Source organism: Bison bison, unplaced genomic scaffold (genome assembly GCF_000754665.1).
Source record: "Bison bison bison isolate TAMUID 2011002044 unplaced genomic scaffold, Bison_UMD1.0 scf7180017864224, whole genome shotgun sequence".
NCBI lineage: Eukaryota > Metazoa > Chordata > Mammalia > Artiodactyla > Bovidae > Bison > Bison bison.
Genome location: NW_011494796.1, coordinates 3,035,659 through 3,059,209, shown reverse-complemented (window position 1 = coordinate 3,059,209; position 23,551 = coordinate 3,035,659). Strand labels below are relative to the sequence as shown.

Sequence of the window (23,551 nt, the reverse complement as noted above, 5' to 3'; positions counted from 1 at the left end):
TGAAACTCCAGTACTTTGGCCACCTCATTCGAAGAGTTGAGTCATTGGAAAAGACTCTGATGCTGGGAGGGATTGGGGGCAAGAGGAGAAGGGGACGACAGAGGATGAGATGGCTGGATGGCATCACTGACTCGATGGACGTGAGTCTCAGTGAACTCCGGGAGGTGGTGATGGACAGGGAGGCCTGGTGTGCTGCGATTCATGGGGTCGCAAAGAGTCGGACACGGCTGAGTGACTGAACTGAACTGAACTGATAGCCAGTTAACAAACAGTGCTGTGATAGTCTCAGGTGAATGGCACAGGTACTTAGCCATACATATACAGGTATCCATTCTCCCCCAAACTCCACTTCCATCCAGGTTCCCACATAACATTTAGCAGAATTCTATGTGCTATACAGTAGGTTCTTGTTGATTATTTATTTTAAATATAGCAGTGATCTTATTGTATATTTTAAAACCAGTTGTGTTCAACCTGCCTTCACATTTCCTTTTGTTTAATATCATTTTGCCCAGAATACCAGGAAAGAAAGAACAGCATTAATACTTGGCATTTAAATACTAGAACAATCATCCCATTTAGTTACCTTCTATTGGGCTGCCACAAAGATCTGCTGGTTTATTATAAACTGTCAGAATGTAATTATATTATTAATGTAAGTGACTCAAATTTGGATAAATGCTTCCCCAAACATTCCCTATTATATGCTGTCTCCATGATTTATTTAATGATTATGATTTTTCATTCTTTTAACCTTATCAACATTTAATATTTAAACGCAGATGTCATTTTTCACCTTTACCACCATGACACCTGTGGAGAAATTTTGCTTTTGTCTGTTGATTAGATAGTTTTTAAGACCTTTCTTCATGTGAAATGCAGTAAGCCTTCCAAAGCAACAGATTCCACATACTTAGACTTAACCAACTGTGGACTGACAATATTTGAAACAATTTTTTTTCCCAGAAAGTTAGGAAAAACAAACTTGAATTTGATACACATGAAAAGGACACTTGAATATTGAAAAACATGGGCACCAACACTCTACACAGCTGAACATCTACATATAAGTTGAAAATACACATATAAATTGAAAATTCACATATAATTTGAAAATCTGCATATAAATCAGTACAGTTCAGTTCAGTCACTCAGTCATGTCTGACTTTTTGTGGCTCCATGAAATGCAGCACGCCATGCTTCGCTGTCCATCAGCTACTCCTGGAGCTTGCTCAAACTCATGTCCAACGAGCTCGTGATGTCATGCAACCATCTCATACTCTGTCATCCCCTTCTCCTCCTGCCTTGAATCCTGCCCAGCATCAGGGTCTTTTCCAATGAGTCAGTTCTTTGTATCAGGTAGCCAGAGTATTAGAGCTTCGGCATCAGTCCTTCCAATGAACATTCAGGACTGATTTCCCTCAGGATGGACTGGTTTGATCTCCTTGCAGTCCAAGGGACTCGCAAGAAAGAGTCCTCTCCAACATCACAGTTCAAAACCTTTAATTCTTTGGGTTTCAGCTTGCTTTATGGTCCAGCTCTCACATGCATACATGACTACTGGCAAAACCATAGCCTTGACTAGATGGACCTTTGTTGGCAAAGTAATGTCTTTGCTTTTTATATGCTGTCTAGGTTGGTCATTGCTTTTCTTTCAAGGAGCAAGTGTCTTTTGATTTCGTGGCTACAGTCACAGTCTGCAGTGATTTTGGAGCCCAAGAAAATAAAGTTTGTCACTGTTTCCATTGTTTCCCCATCTATCTGTCATGAAGTGATGGGAACAGAAGCCATGATCTTCAATTTTTGAATATTGAGTTTTAAGCCAGCTTTTTCACTTTCATCAAAAGACTCTTTAGTTCCTCTTTGCTTTTTGCCATAAGAGTGGTGTCATCTGCATATCTGAGGTTATTGTTATTTCTCCCAGCAATCTTGATTCCAGCATGTGCTTCATCCAGCCCAGCATTTTGCATGATGTACTCTGCGTAGAAGTTAAATAAGCAGTAAAACAATATGCAGCCTTGTTGTACTCCTTTCCCAATTTGGAACTAGTCCACTATCCCATGTCCAGTTCTAACTATTGCATCTTGACCTGCATACATATTTCTCAGGAGGCAAGTAAGGTGGTCTGAGATTTCCATCTATGAAGAATTTTTCACAGTTTGTTGCGATACACACAGCCAAAGGTTTTAGTGTAGTCAATGAAACAGCAGTAGATGTTTTTCTGGAATTGTCTTGCTTTTTCTATGATCCAACAGATGTTGGCAATTTGATCTCTGGTTCCTCTGCCTTTTCTAAATCCAGCTTGAACATCTGGAAGTTCTCAGTTCACATACTGTTGCAGCCTTGTTTGGAGAATTTTGAGCATTACTTTGTTAGCATATGAGATGACTGCAATCGTGTGGTAGTTTGAGCATTCTTTGGCATTGCCTTTCTTTGGGATTGGAATGAAAATGGACATTTTGCAGTTCTGTGGCCACTGCTAAGTTTTCCTAATTTGCTGGCATATTGAGTGCAGCACTTTAACAGCCTCATAGGATTTGAAATAAGTCAGCTGGAATCCCATCACTTCCACTAGCTTTGGTCCTAGTGATGCTTCCTAAGATCCACTTGACCTCACAGCCGAGATGTCTGGCTCTAGGTGAGTGATCACACAATCATGGTTATCTGGGGCATTAACATCTTTTTTGTGTAGTTCTTCTGTTTATTCTTGCTACCTCTTATTAATATGCTCTGCTTCTGTTAGGTCCATACATTTTCTGTCTTTTACTGTGCCCCTCTTTGCATGAAATGTTCTCTTGGTGTCTCTAATTTTCTTGAAGAGATCTCTAGTCTTTCACATTCTATTGTTTTCATCTATTTCTTTGCATTGATCACTGAGGAAGGCTTTCTTATCTTTCCATACTATTCTCCACATTCAGATGGATATATCTTTCTTTTTCTCCTTTGCCTTTTGCTTCTCTTCTTTTCTCAGATATTTGTAAGACCTCCTCAGTCAACAATTCTGCATTTTTGCCTTTTTTTTTCCTTGGGGATGATCTTGATTATTGTCTTCTGTACAATGTCATGAACCTCAGTCCATAGTTCTTCAGGCACTCTATCAAATCTAATCCCTTGAATCCATTTTTCACTTCCACTGTTCAATCATAAGGAATTTGATTTAGGTCATACCTGAATGGTCTAGTGCTTTTCTCTACTTTCTTCAATTTAAGCCTGCATTTGGCAATGAGGAGTTCATTATCTGAGCCCCAGTCAGCTACTGGTCTTGTTTTTGCTGACTGTATAGAGCTTCTTCATCTTTGGCTGCAAAGAATATAATCAATCTAATTCCAGTATTGACCATCTGGTGATGTCCATGTGTAGAGTCTTCTCTTGTGTTGTTGGAAGAGGGTGTTTTCTATGACCAGTGCATTCTCTTGGCAAAACTGTTAGCCTTTGCCTTGCTTAATTTTGTACTCCAAGGCCACACTTGTCTGTTACTCCAGGTATCTCTTTACTACCTTCCTTTGCATTCCACTTTCTTATGATGAAAAGAACATCTTTTTATGGTGTTATTTCTAGAAGGTCTTGTAGGTCATCATCGAATTGTTCGACTTCAGCTTCTTCGGCATTAGTGGTAAGGGCATAGGCTTGGATTACTGTGATATTGAATGGTTTTCTTGGAAATAAACAGAGATCATTCATCGTTTTTGAGGTTACACCCAAGTACTGCATTCTGGCCTGTTTTATTGACTATGAGGGCTACTCCATTTCTTCTAAGGGATTGACAGCCCACAGTTGGTCTTCTGAATTAAATTCTCCCATTCACATCCATTTTAGTTCACTGATTCCTAAAATACCGATGTTCATTTTTCCCCTCTCCTGTTTGAACACGTCTAATTTACCCTGATTCACAGAGCAAACATTCCAGGTTCTATGCAATAATGTTCTTTACAGCATCAGACTTTGCTTTCATCACCAATCATATCCATAACTGGGTGTTGTTTTTTCTTTGGCTGAGCCTCTTCATATTTCCTGAGCTAGTTCTCTGCTCTTCTCTAGTTGCATATTGGGCACCTACCAATCTGGGGAGTTCATCTTTCAGTGTCAAATCTTTTTGCCTTTTCATATGGTTCATGGGGTTCTCAAGGCAGGAATACTGAAGTATTCCTTCAAAAGTAAGTCCTTCAAAAAGACTTATACCAGCACCACCCTGCTGCTAGGGTGCTGCCAGGATTGTGTTCAGTGTCCCTGACCCCACAATAGGCCCTGCCTCTGCCAGAGACTCCTGAACACTCACAGGCAAGTCTGGCTTACTCTCTTGTGGTGTCACTGCTCCTTTCTCCCGGGTCCTGGTTGCACAAAATTTTGTTTGTACCCTCCGAGAATCTGTTTCCTCACACCTGTGGAAATTCTGTAATCAAATCCCACAGGCCTTTGAAGTCAAGTTCCTGGGGGTTCTCCATCCCGTTCTCAGATCCCCAGATTGGGGAATTTGTTGTGGGCCCTAGAACTTTTGCAGCAGTGTGAGAACTTCTTTGATATAATTGTTATCCAGCTTGTGGCTCTATACCCAGTGGCTCTATGGTGGGGCTAATGGTGACCTCCTCCATGAGGATTTATGTGACAGTGCCTCCCAGGTTTGTTGCAGCCAGAGTCCCTGTGCCTGAGACAGCCACTGCTGAGCCATGCCTCCACAGGAGACACTCAAACACTCAAAGGCAGATCTGGTTCAATCTCTTGTGGAGTCTGTGGATCCTGGTGCCCACAAGGTTTTAATGTAAATGGTCCTCAGTATGTGTAGTTCTCTAATTTTTTCATATCCAAGGTTCTGCATACAAGGATTCAGCCAACTGGGGTTGCATAGTACTGTAGTATTTACTACAGAAAAAAATCAAAATTTCAGTGAACTTGTACAGTTTAAACTGAGTTGCTTAAGGGTCAATTCTATTTGAATAATATTTACATTGTATTCACAACTATTACATAGCATTTACAATATATTAAGTATTGTAAGTAATTTAGAGATGATTTAAAATATATAGAAGGATGTATGTTAAATGCAGGCATTAGGCCATTTTATGTAGTGGGGTTGAGCATCTGGTATATTGATATCTTTAGGGATGTGGGAATCAATCCCCATGGATACAAAGTAGCCACTTCAGTTATCTATTTTAGAATTCTATCAAAAAATTCAGACTGTTCTTAAAATTAATAGAGCTCTTCAATGAATTTAGTAGTTGCAGGTTACAAAATTAACACCCAGAAATCTGTTGCATTTCTATACACTAACAAAAGATCAGAAAGAGAAATTCAAGAAACAATTCCATTTATCATCTCATTAAAAAGAATAAAATACCTCGAAATAAACCTGTCCAGGAGACAAAGGGGGCTTTCCCAGTGGCTCAGCGGTAAAGAACTCTGCCTGCAACACAGGAGATCCAGGTGTGATCCTTGGGTCAGGAAGATCCCCTGGAGAAGGGAATGGCTACCCACTCCAGTAATCTTGCCTGGAGAATTTCATGGACCAGAGGAGCCTGGCAGGCTACAGTCCATGGGGTACAAAAGAGTTGAACACCACTGATTGGCTATCACACACACACAAGATGACAAAAGAACTGTACTCTGAAAACTATAAGAGCCTGATGAAAGAAATAGAAGAAGACATAAGAAAATGGTAAGAGATATCATGTTCTTGGGTCAGAAGAATCAATATTGTCAAAATGACTATACTACCCAAGGTGATCTACAGATTCATTGCAATCCCTATCTAATTTGCAATGACATTTTTCACAGAGTTAGAACAAAAAAATCTTAAAATTTGTATGGAGAAACAAAAGACCCTGAATAGCCAAAACAATCTTGAGAACCAGACATTGTGAAATTCCTAGAGGAAAACATAGGCAGAACATTCTCTGAAATAAATCTCAGCAATATCTTTTTCAATCTATTATTCCCAGCATAATGGAAATAAAAACAAAAGTAAACAATTGGGTCCTACTTAAACTCAAAGGGCTTCCCTTGTGGCTCAGCTGGTAAAGAATTTGCCTGCAATGTGGGATAACTGGGTTCAATCCCTGGGTTGGGAAGATCCCCTGCAGAAGGCAAAGGCTACCCACTCCAGTATTCTGGCCTGGAGAATTTCATGGACTGTACAGTCCATGGGGTCACAAATAGTCAGACATGACTGACATGACTGAATGACTTCCTTTTTTTTAAACTCAAAAGCTTTTGCACAGTGAAAAAAACAAACAAAAGGAAAAGACAACTCACAGAATGGCAGAAATTATTTGCAAGTGGGGTGAGAAACAAGGAATTAATCTCTAAAATTTACAACAGCTCATGACACTTAACAGTATCAAAACAATCAACCCAATAAAAAATAGGGCAAATAGAAATTTCAAATAGAAAATAGAAATTTCACCAAAGAAAGCATACAGATGGTCAAGAGGCACATGCAAAGATGTTCAACATCTCTAATTATTAGAGAAATGAAAATAAAAACTACAATGAGATATCACCTCACACCAGTCAAAAATGGCTATCATCAAAAAACCCACAAGCAATAAATACTGGAGAGGGTGTGGAGAGAAGGGACCCCTCCTACACTGTTGATGAGAATGTAAATTGATACAGTCGATATGGAGAACAGATGGAAGTTCCTTAAAAAAAAAAAAAAACAAACTAAAAATAGAGCTATCATATGACCTTGCAATTCCACTCCTGGACATATATCCAGAGAAGGACATGTTCCAAAAGGATGCATGCACTTCAATGCAGCACTGTTTATAAGAGCCAAGACATGGAATTCTATTTTAGAATTCTTTTAGGTTACTTCTTTTAGGAAGTAATCTAAAAGCCTGTCAACAGAAGAATGGAAAAATAAGACCTGGTACATATAGGCAATGAATATTAGCCATAGAGACTGTCATATGGAGTGAAGTCAGACAGAGAAGGAGAAATATCATGCAACATCCCTTGTATGTGGAATCTAAAAAGAAATGATACTAATGAACTTATACTTACAAAACAGGGAAAGACGCACAGATATAGAGAATGAACTTATAGTTGCTGGGGGAAAGATGGGGGAAAGGGATAGAGAGTTAGGAATGGAAATGTACACACTGTTATATTTAAAATGGATAACAAACAAGGGCCTACTGTATAGCACATGGAGCTCTTCTCAGTGTTATGTGGCAGACTGTACAGGAGAGGAGTTTGGGGAAGAATGGATTCATGTATATGTATGAATGAGTCCCTTTGCTGCTCACCTCAAACTATTAGAACATTGTCAATTGGCTATACCCTAATACAAAATAAAAAGTTAAAAAAAATTCAGACTGTTCTTTAAGGATATTTACTCAGTTCAGTTCAGTTCAGTTTCTCAGTTGTGTCCAACTCTTTGTGATCCCATGAATCACAGCATGCCAGGCCTTCCTGTCCATTACCAACTACTGGAGTTTACTCAAAGTCATGTCCATCGAGTCAGTGATGCCATCTCATCCTCTGTCGTCCCCTTCTCCTCCTGCTCCCAATCCCTCCCAGCATCAGGGTCTTTTCCAATGAGTCAACTCTTCACATGAGGTGGCCAAAGTATTGGAGTTTCAGCTTCAGCATCAGTCCTTCCAATGAACATCCAGGACTGATCTCCTTTAGAACGGACTGGTTGGATCTCCTTGCAGTCCAAGGGACTCTAAAGAGTCTTCCCCAACACCACAGTTCAAAAGCATCAGTTCTTCAGCACTCAACTTTTTTCACAGTCCAACTCTTACATCCATAAGTGTTGCGAGAGGGCATCAGAGGGCAGACACACTGAAACCATAATCACAGAAAACTAGCCAATCTTCTCACACGGACCACAGCCTTGTCTAACTCAATTAAACTAAGCCATGGCATGTGGGGCCACCCAAGATGGATGGGTCATGGTGGAGAAGTCTGACACAAAGTCATCAATGGGAGAAGGGAATGGCAAACCACTACAGTATTCTTGCCTTGAGAACCCCATGAGCAGTAGGAACAGGCAAAATGTTAGGATACTGAAAGAGGAACTCCCCAGGAAGTGTCCAATATGATACTGGAGATCAGTGGAGAAATAACTCCAGAAAGAATGAAGGGATGGAGCCAAAGCAAAAACAATACCCAGCTGTGGATGTGCCTGGTGATAGAAGCAAGGTTCAATGCTATAAAGAGCAATATTGCATAAGAACTTGGAATGTCAGGTTCATGAATCAAGGCAAATTGGAAGTGGTCAAACAGGAGATGGCAAGAGTGAATGTCAACATTCTAGGAATCAGCGAACTAAAATGGACTGGAATGGGCGAATTTAACTCAGATGACCATTATATCTACTAGTGGACAGAAATCCCTTAGGAGAAATGGAGTAGCCACCATGGTCAACAAAAGAGTGTGAAATGCAGTACTTGGATGCAATCTCAAAAATGACAGAATGATCTCTGTTCATTTCCAAGGCAAACCATTCAATATCACAGTAATCCAAGCCTATGCTCCAACCAGTAATGCTGACGAAGCTGAAGTTGAATGGTTCTACGAAGACCCACAAGACCTTTTAGAACTAATACCCAAAAAAGATGTCCTTTTCATCATAGGGTACTGGAATGCAAAAGTAGGAAGTCAAGAAACACCTGGAGTAACAGGCTAACTTGGCCTTGGAGTACAGAATGAAGCATGGCAAAGGCTAATAGAGTTTTGGCAAGAGAATGCAATGGTCATAGCAAACACCCTCTTCCAACAACACACGAGAAGACTCTACACATGGACATCACCAGATGGTCAACACTGAAGTCAGATTGATTATTCTTTGCAGCCAAAGATGGAGAAGCTCTATACAGTCAGCAAAAAGAAGACCAGGAGCTGACTATGGCTCAGATCATGTGCTCCTTATTGCCAAATTCAGACTTAAATTGAAGAAAGTGGGGAAAACCACTAGACCATTTAGGTATGACCTAAATCAAATCCCTTATGATTATACAGTGGAAGCGAAAAATAGATTTAAAGGACTAGCTCTGATAGACAGAGTGCCTGATGAACTAAACATATTTACTACTAATTATTAAAATTTACATCTTAATCTAGTCATATGAAGAAAATTATTATGGTGTTTTAAAAGTCAATAAATTATTTGTATTAGCAAATAACTAGATCAGAAGAAAAACTGACTTGAAACCAATCTACTCCCAAAATCCTGTTAGAAAAAAATGAATTGCAAAATAGTGAACCATAGATTCTTATTTGGGAATTACCAGAAAACAAACAAAAAAATCCATAAAACAAAAAAATACATTTAAAGACATTAATAGGTGAAGCATCTCTTTCATCTAAATACATGTGTTATAATATGCATATAATGTTCACTTAAAATGAAATTGGTGGATAATTATTGGGCTCAATATATTGAAAAAAGACAAAATTTGAAGGAAAGGAAGAAGCTAGAAACTGAAATTCAAAGGACATTTCACATCAGCTTTTTGTTTTGTATATTATCTATAGTATCTCATGTTCATCATGTATGTGGAAAGTTGTAGAACTCTTACCATTAGTGAAATTGGTTTACATAAATCTGATCAGTGATGAGAGGATTTATAGACATAATGCCAACATGGTCTCAATTTAAAAGTATAAGGCAATTCTAATCACCCTTTCCCCATTGCAAGTAAAACATTGAACATTTTTGACTTTTAGATCAGCTGTTTTGCCTCAAATACCACTTAGGAATCATGGCTGCCTGAGTATAATTAGCTAAAAAACACACAGGAAGGAATTCTACATAAAAGGTATGCCTTAGGCATCAAGGGAAAAAGTCAGAGGTTTTTTTTTTTTTTTTTTTTGAGAATTACACTTCTTTAAGTTATCTCTTACCTGCTGATGTTTGCACAATTTCCGTGGTGTTTCTGAGGCCCATGAAATCAAACTGATAAAGCCGCCAGGATTTCTGATCAGCTGCCTCAACCGAATTTTTTCTCCATCTATAAATCATTTCTTCTTTGGGGTAGCCATCTAAAAATGCAAAATAAATATTAGTGCTTGAAGACATAGGATTGTAACACATTAAAGTCAAAATTATAATTCTGATCACTTAATAGGAGTTGACATTTTAGTCCATATTTAATCATTAACTTTTCCTCATATGCATAGAAACTCCAAAAATGAATGGGAAGTTGCTACTTGACCCAGAAGATTTTTGCTGCAGATCTTCATGATCAACAAAAGGTGAACAACCACATGCCATGTCTGTGTGAACATAGAATATATCTCTCAGTGTGGAAGGCTTCGTTGTAGTTGACATTCAAAGTATAGACCTTATCTAACTTCCTGGCTCACTCTCACCAGACCTTCTAAACTTTTCCAGAGCTGAACCCTAAAGACTCCACCAGAAAATTACTAGAACTAATCAATGATTATAGTAAAGATGCAGGATATAAAATCAACACACAGAAATCCCTTGCATTCCTATACACTAATAATGAGAAAACAGAAAGAGAAATTAAGGAAACAATTCCATTCACCATTGCAACGGAAAGAATAAAATACCTAGGAATATATCTACCTAAAGAAACTAAAGACCTATATATAGAAAACTATAAAACACTGGTGAAAGAAATCAAAGAGGACACTAATAGATGGAGAAATATATCATGTTCATGGATCGGAAGAATCAATATAGTGAAAATGAGTATACTACCCAAAGCAATTTATAGATTCAATGCAATCCCTATCAAGCTACCAACGGTATTCTTCACAGAGCTAGAACAAATAATTTCACAATTTGTATGGAAATACAAAAAATCTCGAATAGCCAAAGCGATCTTGAGAAAGAAGGGAACTGGAGGAATCAACCTACCTGACTTCAGGCTCTATTACAAAGCCACAGTTATCAAGACAGTATGGTACTGGCACAAAGACAGAAATATAGATCAATGGAACAAAATAGAAAGCCCAGAGATAAGTCCACGCACCTATGGACACCTTACCTTTGACAAAGGAGGCAAGAATATACAATGGATTAAAGACAATCTCTTTAACAAGTGGTGCTGGGAAAACTGGTCAACCACTTGTAAAAGAATGAAACTAGAACACTTTCTAACACCATACACAAAAATAAACTCAAAATGGATTAAAGATCTCAACGTAAGACCAGAAACTATAAAACTACTAGAGGAGAACATAGGCAAAACACTCTCCGACATACATCACAGCAGGATCCTCTATGACCCACCTCCCAGAATATTGGAAATAAAAGCGAAAATAAACAAATGGGACCTAATTAAACTTAAAAGCTTCTGCACAACAAAGGAAACTATTAGCAAGGTGAAAAGGCAGCCTAAAGAATGGGAGAAAATAATAGCAAATGAAGCAACTGACAAACAACTAATCTCAAAAATATACAAGCAACTCCTACAGCTCAACTCCAGAAAAATAAATGACCCAATCAAAAAATGGTCCAAAGAACTAAATAGACATTTCTCCAAAGAAGACATACAGATGGCTAACAAACACATGAAAAGATGCTCAACATCACTCATTATCAGAGAAATGCAAATCAAAACCACTATGAGGTACCATTTCACGCCAGTCAGAACGGCTGCGATCCAAAAGTCTACAAGCAATAAATGCTGGAGAGGGTGTGGAGAAAAGGGAACCCTCTTACACTGTTGGTGGGAATGCAAACTAGTACAGCCACTATGGAGAACAGTGGGGAGATTCCTTAAAAAACTGGAAATAGAACTGCCTTATGATCCAGCAATCCCACTGCTGGGCATACACACTGAGGAAACCAGAACTGAAAGAGACACGTGTACCCCAATGTTCATCGCAGCACTGTTTATAATAGCCAGGACATGGAAGCAACCTAGATGTCCATCAGCAGATGAATGGATAAGAAAGCAGTGGTACATATACACAATGGAGTATTACTCAGCTATTAAAAAGAATACATTTGAATCAGTTCTAATGAGGTGGATGAAACTGGAACCTATTATACAGAGTGAAGTAAGCCAGAAAGAAAAACACCAATACAGTATACTAACACATATATATGGAATTCAGAAAGATGGTAACAATAACCCTGTGTACGAGACAGCAAAAGAGACACTGATGTATAGATCAGTCTTATGGACTCTGTGGGAGAGGGAGAGGGTGGGGAGATTTGGGAGAACGGCATTGAAACATGTATAATATCATGTATGAAACGAGTCGCCAGTCCAGGTTCGATGCACGATACTGGATGCTTGGGGCACTGGGAAGACCCAGAGGGAGGGTATGGGGAGGGAGGAGGGAGGAGGGTTCAGGATGGGGAGCACGGGTATACCTGTGGCGGATTTATTTTGATGTTTGGCAAAACTAACACAATATTGTAAAGTTTAAAAATAAAATAAAATAAAAAAAAAAACTTTTCCAGAGCTGAGTCTGTCTAGATCTCAAGAAAGACAAATTTACTTTTTATTATAAACTTTATTATATATATAGCTTTTATTATTTATTACATATTTACATTTATTATTATTATTGAAGAGTAGTTGATGTACAATATTATATAATTTGTTGTTGTTGTTCAGTGGCCAAGTTTTGCCCAACTGTTTGCGACCCCATGGACTGCAGCATGCCAAACTTCCCTGTCCATCACCAACTCCCAGAGGTTGCTCAAACTCATGTCCATCAAGTCGGTGATGCCTTTCAATCATCTCATCCTGTGTCAAACCTTTCTCCTCCTGCTTTCAATCTTTCCCAGCATCAGGGTCGTTTCCAAGGAGTCAGTTCTTCACATCAGGTGGACAAATTATTGGAGTTTCAATTCAGCATCAGTCCTTCCAATGAATATTCAGGACTGATTTCCTTTAGGATGGACTGGTTGGATCTCCCTGCAGTCCAAGGGACTCTCAAGAATCTTTTCCAACACCACAGTTCAAAAGCATCAATTCTTCAGCACTCAGCTTTCTTTAGAGTCCAATTCTCACATCCATACATGACTACTGGAAAAACTATAGCTTTGACTAGATAGACCTTTGTTGGCTAAGTAATGTCTCTGCTTTTTAATATGCTGTCTCAGTTGGTAATAGCTTTTCTTCCAAGGAGCAAGCATCTTTTAATTTCGTGGCTGCAGTGACCTTGCTCTTGCTCCTCTTGCACCAAATGCATTCATTTTCTCACTGTTGAGAATAATGTTTGCTATGGATTTGTTGTATACGGCCTTTATTATGTTGAGGTATGTTCCTTTTATGCCTACTTTATGAAGAGTCTTTATCATTAACCAGTGTTGAATTTTGTTAAAGCTTTTTCTGCATCTGTTGAGAACATCATATTTTTTTTGTCTTTCAACTTGTTAATATGGTCTATCACATAGGTTGATTTACATATACTGAAGAGTCCTTGTATCACTGGGATAACTCCCACTTGATCTTGATGTATGATCCTTTTAATGTGTTGTTGGATTCTGTTTGGTAGAATTTTGTTGAGGATGTTTGCATCTATGTTTATGGGTGATATTGGCCTGCATTTTCTTTATTGTGATATCTTTATCTGGTTTTGGTATTAGGGTAATGGTGGCCTCATAGAATGGGATTGAGAGTTTTCCACCTTGTGCAATTTTCTGGAAGGGTTTGAACAGGATAGGTGTTAACTCATCTCTAACTTTTAGAAGAATTCACCTGTGACATCAGCTATCACTGGGCTTTTGTTTGTCAGAAGATTTTTTATTACAGTTCTGACTTCTGTGCTTGTGATTAACTTGCTGAGTTCAGTTGCTCAGTCGTGTCTGACTCTTTGCAACCCCATGGACTGCAACATGCCAGGCTTCCCTGTCCATCACCAACTCCTGAAGCATACTCGAACTCATGTCCATCGAGTTGGTGACACCATCTAAGCATCTCATCCTCTGTCATCCCCTTCTCCTCCTTCCTTCAATCTTCCCCAGCATCAGGGTCTTTTCCAATGAGTCAGTTATTTACATGAGGTTGCATAAGTATTGGAGCTCCAGCTTCAGCATCAGTTCTTCCAATGAATATTCAGAACTGATTTCCTATAGGATTGACAAGTTTGATCTCCTTGCAGTCTAAGGAACACTGAAGAGTCTTCTCCAATACCACCACAGTTCAAAAGCATCAGTTCTTCAGTGCTCAGCTTTCTTTATGGTCCAACTCTCACATCCATACATGACTACTGGAAAAACCATAGCTTTGACTAGACAGACATTTGTCACAAAGTACTGTCTCTGTTTTTTATTATGCTGTCTAGGCTGGTCATAGCTTTTATTCCAAGGAGCATGCATCTTTTAATTTAGTGGCTACAGTCCTCATCTGCTGTGATTTTGGATCCCAAGAGAATAAAGTCTGTCACTGTTTCCATTGGTTCCCCATCTATTTGCCATGAAATGATGGGAACCGATGCCATGATCTTAGTTTTTTAAATGTTGAGTTTTAAGCCACCTTTTTCACTCTCCTCTTTCACTTTAATCAGGAGGCTCTTAAGTTTCTGTTCACTTTCTGCCTTAAGGGTGGTGTCACCTGCATGTCTGAGGTTATTGATATTTCTCCCAGCAATTTTGATTCCAGCTTGTGCTTCATCCAGCCCGGCATTTCACATAATGTATTCTGCATATAAGTTAAATAAGCAGGATAATAATATACAGCCTTCAGTCACTCAGTTGTGTCTGACTCTTTGCGACCCCATGGACTGCAAAAAAACAAAAAACAACAACAACAAAAACTTTTTTGTATAATTCTTCTGTTTATTCTTGGCACCTCTTCTTAATATCTTCTGCTTCTGTTAGGTCCATAACATTTCTGTCCTTTTTTGTGCCTGTCTTTGCATGAAATGTTCCCTTGGTATCTCTAATTTTCTTGAAGAGATCTCTAGTCTTTCCCATTCTATTGTTTTCCTCTATTTCTTTGTGTTGATCACTGAGGAAGGCTTTCTTATCTCTCCTTGCTATTCTTTGGAACTCTGCATTCAAATAGGTATACCTTTCCTTTTCTCTTTTGCCTTTCACTCCTCTTCTTTTCTCAGCTATTTGTAAGGCCTCCTCAGGCAACCATTTTGCCCTTTTGCATTTTTTTCTTGGGGATAGTCTTGATCACTGCCTTACGTACAATGTCACAAATCTCTGTCTATAGCTCTTCAGGCACTATATCAGATCTAATCCCTGGAATCTATTTGTCACCTCCACTGTATAATCGTAAGGGATTTGACTTAGCTCATACCTGAGTGGTCTAGTGGTTTTCCCTACTTTCTTCAATATAAGTCTGAATTTGGCAATAAGGAGTTCATGATCTGAGCCACAGTTAGCTCCTGTTCTTCTTTTTGCTGACTGTATAGAACTTCTCCATCTTTAGCTGCAAAGAATCTAATCAATCTGATTTTGGTATTGACCATCTGGTGATGCCATGTATAGAGTCATCTTTTGTGTTGTTGGAAGAGGGTGTTTGCTATGACCAGAGTGTTCTCTTGGCAAAATACTGTTGGCCTTTGCCCTGCTTCATTTCATACTCCAAGGCCAAACTTGACTGTTACTCCAGGTATCTCTTGACTTCCTACTTCTGCATTCCAGTCCCCTATGATGAAAAGGACATCTTTTTTGGGTGTTAGTTCTAGAAGGTCTTGTAAGTCTTCATGGAACCATTCAACTTCAGCTTCTTTGGCATTATTGTTTGATGCATAGACTTGGATAACTCTGATATTGAATGGTTTGCCTTGGAAATGAACAGAGATCATTCTGTCATTTTGGTCAATGCACCCAAGTACTGCATTTTGGACTCTTTTGTTGACTGTGAGGGTTATTCCATTTCTTCTAAGGGATTCTTGTCTACAGTAGTAGATATAATGGTCATCTGAATTAAATTTGCCTGTTCCAGTCCTTTAGTTCACTTATTCCTAAATAGTCAGTGTTCACTCTTGTCATCTCCTGTTTTACCACTTCCAATTTACCTTGATTCATGGACATAACATTCCTGGTTTCTATGCAATATTGTTCTTTACAGCATTGGACTTTACTTCCATCACCAGTCACATCCACAGCTGGGCTCTGTTTTGGCTTTGACTCCATCTCTTCATTCTTTTTGGAGTTATTTCTCCACTCTTCTCCAGTAACATATTGGGCACCTACCAACCTAGTGAGTTCATCTTTCATTTTCATACCTTTTTGCCTTTTCATACTGTTCACGGTGCTCTGAGAGCAAGAATGCTGAAGTGGTTTGCCATTCCCTTCTCCAGTGGACCATGTTTTGTCAAAACTCTCCACTTTGACCCATCCATCTTGGGTGGCCCTATGTGGCATGGCTCGTAGTTTCTTTAAGTTAGACAAGGCTGTGGTCCATGTGATCAGTTTGATTAGTTTTCTGTGATTGTGGTTTTCATTCTGTCTGCCCTCTGATGGATAAGGATAAGAGACTTATGGAAGCTTCCTGATGGGAGAGAATTACTTTGGGGCAAACTAGGTCTTGTTTTGATGGGTGTGGCCATGATCAGTAAATCTTTAATCCAATTTTGTGTTCCCTCCCTTTTTTTGGCCTGAACCAAACTATGGTAGGGATACTGAAGCTAATGGTAACCTCCTTCATAAGGACTTGTTCAGGCACCCTTGTATTCAGTGCCTCTGACCCTGCAGCAGGCCACTCTATCCCTGCCTCCACCGGAGACTCCTGGACACTCATCGGCAAGTCTGGCTCAGTCTCTGTGGAGATACTGTTCCTTTCTCCTGGCTCCCAGTGCACACAAGGTTTTGTTTGTGCCCTCCAAGAGTCTGTTTCACCAGTCCTGTGGAAGTTCTGTAATCAGGTCCCCCTGGCCTCCAAGATCAAAGGGGTTTTCAGTCCCTTTTGAGTACCATCTACAAAATTTAAGTTTCACATGCTCATGTAAAATGTGAAAGTAATCTGTATCTTATGTTATATCTGTAAAAAGAAATTTGGAAAATACTACAGTTGTTACTATGCTAAATTGCTTCACTTTCAACAGTTCAGAGAACAAAGTATGAACAAATGTACTCATTTTAAAAACTAATCACCCTAATGTGGGCCTGGAGAACAGAAAGAGACATGAATGAACTCACTGAGATGGGGAAAATACAGATTCTCTATCTTGTTTTTGGTGATGATTGCATGTAGGTTACAAATGTGAAAATGTTTGCATTTTATAGCACCTAAATTATGATCTCAAAAGAAATTCAACTCTGTCTTTTTAGGTCATGGACAGGGAAACATGGCCACTAACTTACATCTTACCAGATATTTCTCAATATAGCTCTCATTTCATCTTTTATCATCTAGAATCAATGTCTTATACTAAACTGATGTTGACCAAAACACACACAAAAAAGCTCTAATTTTAACTACATTTAATAATTAAAAGGCTATTTTTGCTAAGTTATTTATAAATGTTATAGTTTAATATGAAATGAAATTTCTGTTTAAGAGTTTTACAAACCTTTCAGAAGAATATTTTATTGATTTCTTTTGGAATTTCAAGTCCAAAAGAAATATATAAAATATATAAACAGTCAGTTTGGAAAACAAGATATAATCTAAAAGACAATTCCAAGATACAGGCTTGGTTTGTGGAAAAGTTAACTTTGTTACCTTACTCTACACTCTTTAGCATTGTGTGACTTTGACTACATATAGCTAGTATCTTCATCATGCCAGATTTCAAAATATTCAATGAACTTATATAAACTTTAGGAAAGAATTTGTAACATGAGCTTGTGAAATGTCAAACTAATTATAAAAAGAGCATATCCCCCAAATCCGAATAGGTATGTCTAGAACTTCACACTCTATATGCCTGCCACTATTGATACCTCTGAAATATTTATTTCTCTCTGCTCTAAAAGTTTGTTCAAGTAATTTTGTGTTTGAGGCTTACTATCCCAGGAATGTTCATGGCCATATACATATATATATACATATACACATATATATATATGTATTTAAAGCTTTCCTAACAGCTTTTTAAAATATTTTCCAAAATCAGGGTTGAATACTGAATCAATTCTGTAAAATACTGCTGAAAATCCTCTTATGAAAATGCATACCAAGGAGTACAACATGGCTGTTTTTTGTCACCCTGTTTATTTAACTTATACACAGAGGGCATCTTGGGAAATGCCAGGCTGAATGAGTTACAAACTGGGATCAAGTTTGCCTGGGGAAATATCAACAACCTCCGATGCAGATGATACAATGGCAGAACATGAAGAGGAACAAAGAACCTCATGATGAGGGTAAAGGAGAAGAGTAAATAAGCCAGATTAAAACTTGATATTAAAAAAAACTAAGATTATGGCATCCAGTCCCATCACTTCAGCAAGTAGATGGGGAAAATGTGGAAACATTGACTGATTTCCTCTTCTTGGGTTCTAAAATCAATGTGGATGGTAACTGCAGCCTTGAAATTAGAAGATGATTGCTTCTTGGCAGGAAAGCTATGACAAACATAGACAGTGTGTTAAAAAGCAAATATATCACTTTGCCAACAAAGTTCCATATTGTCAAGGCTATGGTCTTTCCAGTAGTCATGTACAAATGTGAGAGCTGGACCATAAAGAAGGCAGAGTACCAAAGAATTGATGCCTTCAGACTGTGATGCTGGATAAGACTCTTGAGATTCCCTTGGACAGCAAGAAGATCAAACCAGACACTCTTAAAGGAAATCAACCTTGAATATTCATTGGAAGTACTGATGTCAAAGCTGAAACTCCAATAATTTGGCTACCTGATGCAAACACCCAACTCATTGCAAAAGACCTTTATGCTGGGAAAGATTGAAGGCAGAAGGAAAAAAGGGCAAAAGAGGATGAGATGATTGGATGGCATCACTGATTCAATGGGCATTAATTTGGGCAAACTCTGGGAGATGGTGTGGGACAGGGAAGCCTGACATGCTGAAGCCCAGGGGTCACAAAGGGTCAGACACAAGTTGGTGACTGAACAACAACAAATATTTTCTATAAACATATTTAAATATTTACATTTAAATTAACCATACTCTTCTGAAGATGCATGCATTAACATGAAAGAACAAAAGTAGTTGGAGTTTCAGAGGGCATGTGAATTTGGGAGGAAAATTTCAGTAATTTTCTTAGCCATTCAGTCCTCTTCCTATGCCTCTTCTTCCTGTTAATTACAACCACCACTACTTTCACTATCTTCTTCTTCTTTACCATAGTAATCATCATTATCACTATCACCACCACCATTAATATCATCATCATCACCACCACCATCATCATCATATTGCTTTCTGTAATGAGGCACCAGGCAATATTTCAAGACTTTCAATGTGCTAAGTCTCACAACAATCCTGGTGGCATAGGTATTGCTGTCTCCATCTTACAGATGAGAAGGTTGAAGCACAGAGATTCTGAGTCATGTACCTATGACAGAGCCAGAATAAAAACTTAGATTTTCTGACTTTAGGATCTCTATCTTCTCACTTATTGCACTACACTGTAGTTGCTATCATGGAGACCTATACATAGAGGTTCTTCTAAAATCCTTGGAAGGGCACCGTAACCGTTTTGAGTAATACTGAATGACTAGAGAAAGCCTCCCATTCCCAATTGTTTCCTCTCTGTTGGCATTTTTTATATATTTGACATACTGAAATTGAAAATTTTATATTATTAATCCCATTAGTCATTTCATATTTATTTTGTATTTATGTTTAATCATTCCTTAAAGCATACCCAGATAAATACTTTCAAATTTTAAATCTAATTATTTTATAGTTTTATTATATATTTCAATTAATAGTCATTTTGAAATTATTTTGGTCAAGGGTTTTCTACTTGATTGTCACATTTCTATGCAATCAGTGTGTGTGTGTGCATGAGTGTGTGATGTTAATGTATACTACATGATGTCAACTTTTTTTTTTTTCCTCTTTCCTTTTCTTTTCATTGATTTTCTGTTGAGCTAGAATTAATGTAAAATAACTTATCTTCTTTCCACAGCTGTTCCATCTTCTCATCACTCTTACAAATTTTTTTTCCTTACAAATTTTAAAATATGTGTTTCACATAATTTTCAGGAGTTTTGTATTAGTAGGAGAAATAAGGTAAAGATATCAACTATATCTTCCCAGAAACAAAAGTCTCCAATTCATAAGTGCTTTTAAAGTGTATTATCTCATTTGAAAATATTTGAAAATTTCCAGAGATATTTATGTTATTAAATGTTCCCTTCACTTATTTTTTATTGAGTTATAGTTGACTTACAATATTGTATTAATTTTAGGTGTACAACATTGTGACTCAAAATTTTTATAGATTATACTTAAAGTTATTTATAATAATGGGTATGTTCTCTGTGCAGTACAATATATCCTAGAACCTTATTTATTTTATATATAATAGTCTGTTTCTCTTAATCCCATATACCTATCTTGTCCCTCCTTCCCCCCTCCCCATTGGTAACTATTACTTAGTTCTGAATATCTATTAGTCTGTATTTTTGTTGTTGTTTTATAAATTCATTTACTTTATTTTTTAGATTCTACATGTAACTTATGTTTGTCTTTCTCTGACATATTTCACTAAGCATAATACATATTGTTGCAACTTTCAAAATTTCATTCTTTTGTATGACTAAGATTCCATTGTGAGTGTGTATGTATACATGTGTGTGTGTGTGTGGGTGTGTGTATATATGTATATATATACATACATATATATATATATATATATATATATATATATATATATATAATTTTCCTTCTCCATTCATTTGTTCATGAAAACTTAGGTTACTTTCATATTTTGGCTACTGTGAATAAAGCTGTCACAAACATTAGGGTTCATGTGTATTTTTGAATTAGAGTTTTCATTATCTTTGAATATAGGCCCAGGAGTGGAAGTTCTGCATCATAGGAAACTATTTTTTAGTTTTTGAGTAAACTCCATAATCTTCTTTAAGTGGGTATACCAATTAATATTCTCACAAACAGTGTACAAGGGATCCCTTTTCTCCCCACACTAGCCAACATTTGATATGTGTCTTCTATTTAATGATAGTCATACTGATGTGTATGAGGTTTCTTACTGCAGTTTTGATTTGCACATCTCTGATGATTAACTATGTTGAATATCTTCTCATGAGACTTTTGCCATCTCTATGTAGCTTCTTTAGCATCTCTATATAGCATCTGTATAGCTTCTTTGGAAAATGCCTATTCACGTCTATTGCCCTTTTTAAAAATCATAGTGTATGTTTTCTGACATTATATGAGCTATTTATATTTTTGGATATTAATCCCTTATCTCCCAAGTCATATCACTTAAAACTAAGTTCTCCCATTCAGTAGATTGTCTTTTTGTTTTGTTAATAGTTTCCTTTTCTGTGAAAATCTTTATAGTTTTATTAGTTCCAACTTGTTTATTTTTTGCTCTTGCTTTATTTGCCTTAGGGGATAGATTTAAAAAGTATTGCTGCATTTTTTGTCAAAAAGTATCTTGCCTGTATTTTCTCCTAGGAGTTTTAAGATTTCCCATCTTGCATTTGCATCTATATTCCAGTTTGAGTTTATTTTGTATGTGGTAGGATAAAATATTGTAACTTCATTTTTCCCATGTAGCTTTCCTGGTCTCCCAGCACTATTTATTGAAGAGACTGTCTTTTCCAAAATATATTATTGCTTCTTTTGTTATTGATTAATTGATCATAAGTGCATGCGTGTATTTCTGGGCTCTCTATTCTGTTCCATTAATCTCTGTGCCAGTTTTTGTGCCAATACCATGCTGGTTTGATTACTGCAGCTTCATAATATAGTCTGAAGTCAGGGTCCATGATACCTCCAGCTCAATTCTAATTTCTCAAGAATGCTTTGGCTATCCAAGATCTTTTGCATTTCCATACAATTTTCAAAATGATTTTTTCCAGTTCTGTGAAAAATGCCATTGGTATTTTGATAGGGATTGCATTTAATCTGTAGATTACCTTGGATAGTATGGTCATATCAAAATATTAATTCTTTTATTCATCAACCGAGTTAATTTTCCATCTTTTTGTGTTATCTTCTTTTTTTTTTTTTTACTAATGTCTCATAATTTTTGGAGTGTGTGTGTGTGCTCAGTCACTTCAGTCATGTCCAACTTTTTGTGACCCTCTGGACTGTAGCCTTCCAGGCTCCTCTGTCCATGGGATTCTCCAGGTAAGAATACTGGAGTGGGTTGCTATTCCATACTCCAGAGGATTTTCCCTATTCAGAGATCAAACCTATATCTCCTGCATTGCAGACAGATCCTTTATCCACTGAGCCACCTGGGAAGCCAAATTTTTGAAGTGAGGGTCATTTACTTCTTAAGTTAGGTCAATTCCTAAGTATTTTAATCTTTCTTATGCAATTGTCATTGGGATTTCTTTTCAAACTTCTCTTTCTGAGAGTTCATTGTTAATGTATAGAAATACAACAGATTTCTGTGTATTAATTTTGTATCCTGCAACTTTACCAAATTCAGTGATAGTAGTAGTTCTTTGGTGCTGTATTTACTGTTTCTATGTATAGTATCATGTCATCTGCAAACAGTGACAGTTTCTGCAAACAGTGATAGTTTTACTTCTTTCTTTTGAATTTTTGTGCCTTTTATTTCTTTTGCTTGTCTGATTGCTATGGCAAGAACTTCCAACAGCATATTGTATAAAAGTGGTGAAAGTAAGACTCTTTATCTTCTTCCTGATCTTAGAGAAAATGCTTTTCACTGTTGAATATCATGTTTTAGCTGTGGGGCTATCATATATGGTTTTTATATGTTGAGGTACATTTCCTCATACTTTTTAAACCATAAATTAATGTTGAATTTTGTCAAAAGTTTTCCAGTATTTATTGACATGATCACTTGCTAATGTGGTGTATCACATTAATTGATTTGTTGATAATGAACCATCATTGCATCCCTGGGATAAATGTCATTTGATCATAGTGTCAGATCAGATCAGTCGCTCAGTCGTGTCTGACTCTTTGCAACCCCATGAATCGAAGCACGCCAGGCCACCCTGTCCATCACCAACTCCCCGAGTTCACTGAGACTCACGTCCATCGAGTCAGTGATGCCATCCAGCCATCTCATCCTCTGCCGTCCCCTTCTCCTCTTGCCCCCCAATCCCCTCCCAGCATCAGAGTCTTTTCCAATGAGTCAACTCTTCACATGAGGTGGCCAAAGTACTGGAGTTTCAGCTTTAGCATCATTCCTCCCAAAGAATCCCAGGGCTGATCTCCTTTAGAATGGACTGGTTGGATCTCCTTGCAGTCCAAGGGACTCTCAAGAGTCTTCTCCAACACCACAGTTCAAAGGCATCAATTCTTTGGTGCTCAGCCTTCTTCACAGTCCAGTTCTCACATCCATACATGACTACTGGAAAAACCATAGCCTTGACTAGACAGACATTTGTTGGCAAAGTAATGTCTCTGCTTTTGAATATGCTATCTAGGTTGGTCATAACTTTCCTTCCAAGGAGTACACGTCTTTTAATCTCAGGCTGCAGTCACCATCTGCAGTGATTTTGGAGCCCAGAAAAATAAAGCCTGACACTGTTTCCACTGTTTCCCCATCTATTTGCCATGAAATGATGGG

At 37.7% G+C, this 23,551-nt stretch overlaps 1 protein-coding gene across 1 annotated transcript in view; it reads right to left on the bottom strand.

Moving 5' to 3' along the window:
• The window catches only part of GABRG3 (gamma-aminobutyric acid (GABA) A receptor, gamma 3), an 831,633-nt gene that overhangs the window by 143,832 nt on the left and 664,250 nt on the right, over window positions 1-23,551 (bottom strand). The window contains exon 6 of the mRNA XM_010845850.1: window positions 9,853-9,990. Within this exon, the coding sequence (XP_010844152.1) occupies window positions 9,853-9,990 (138 nt within the window). The remainder of the gene's footprint in view (window positions 1-9,852; window positions 9,991-23,551) is intronic.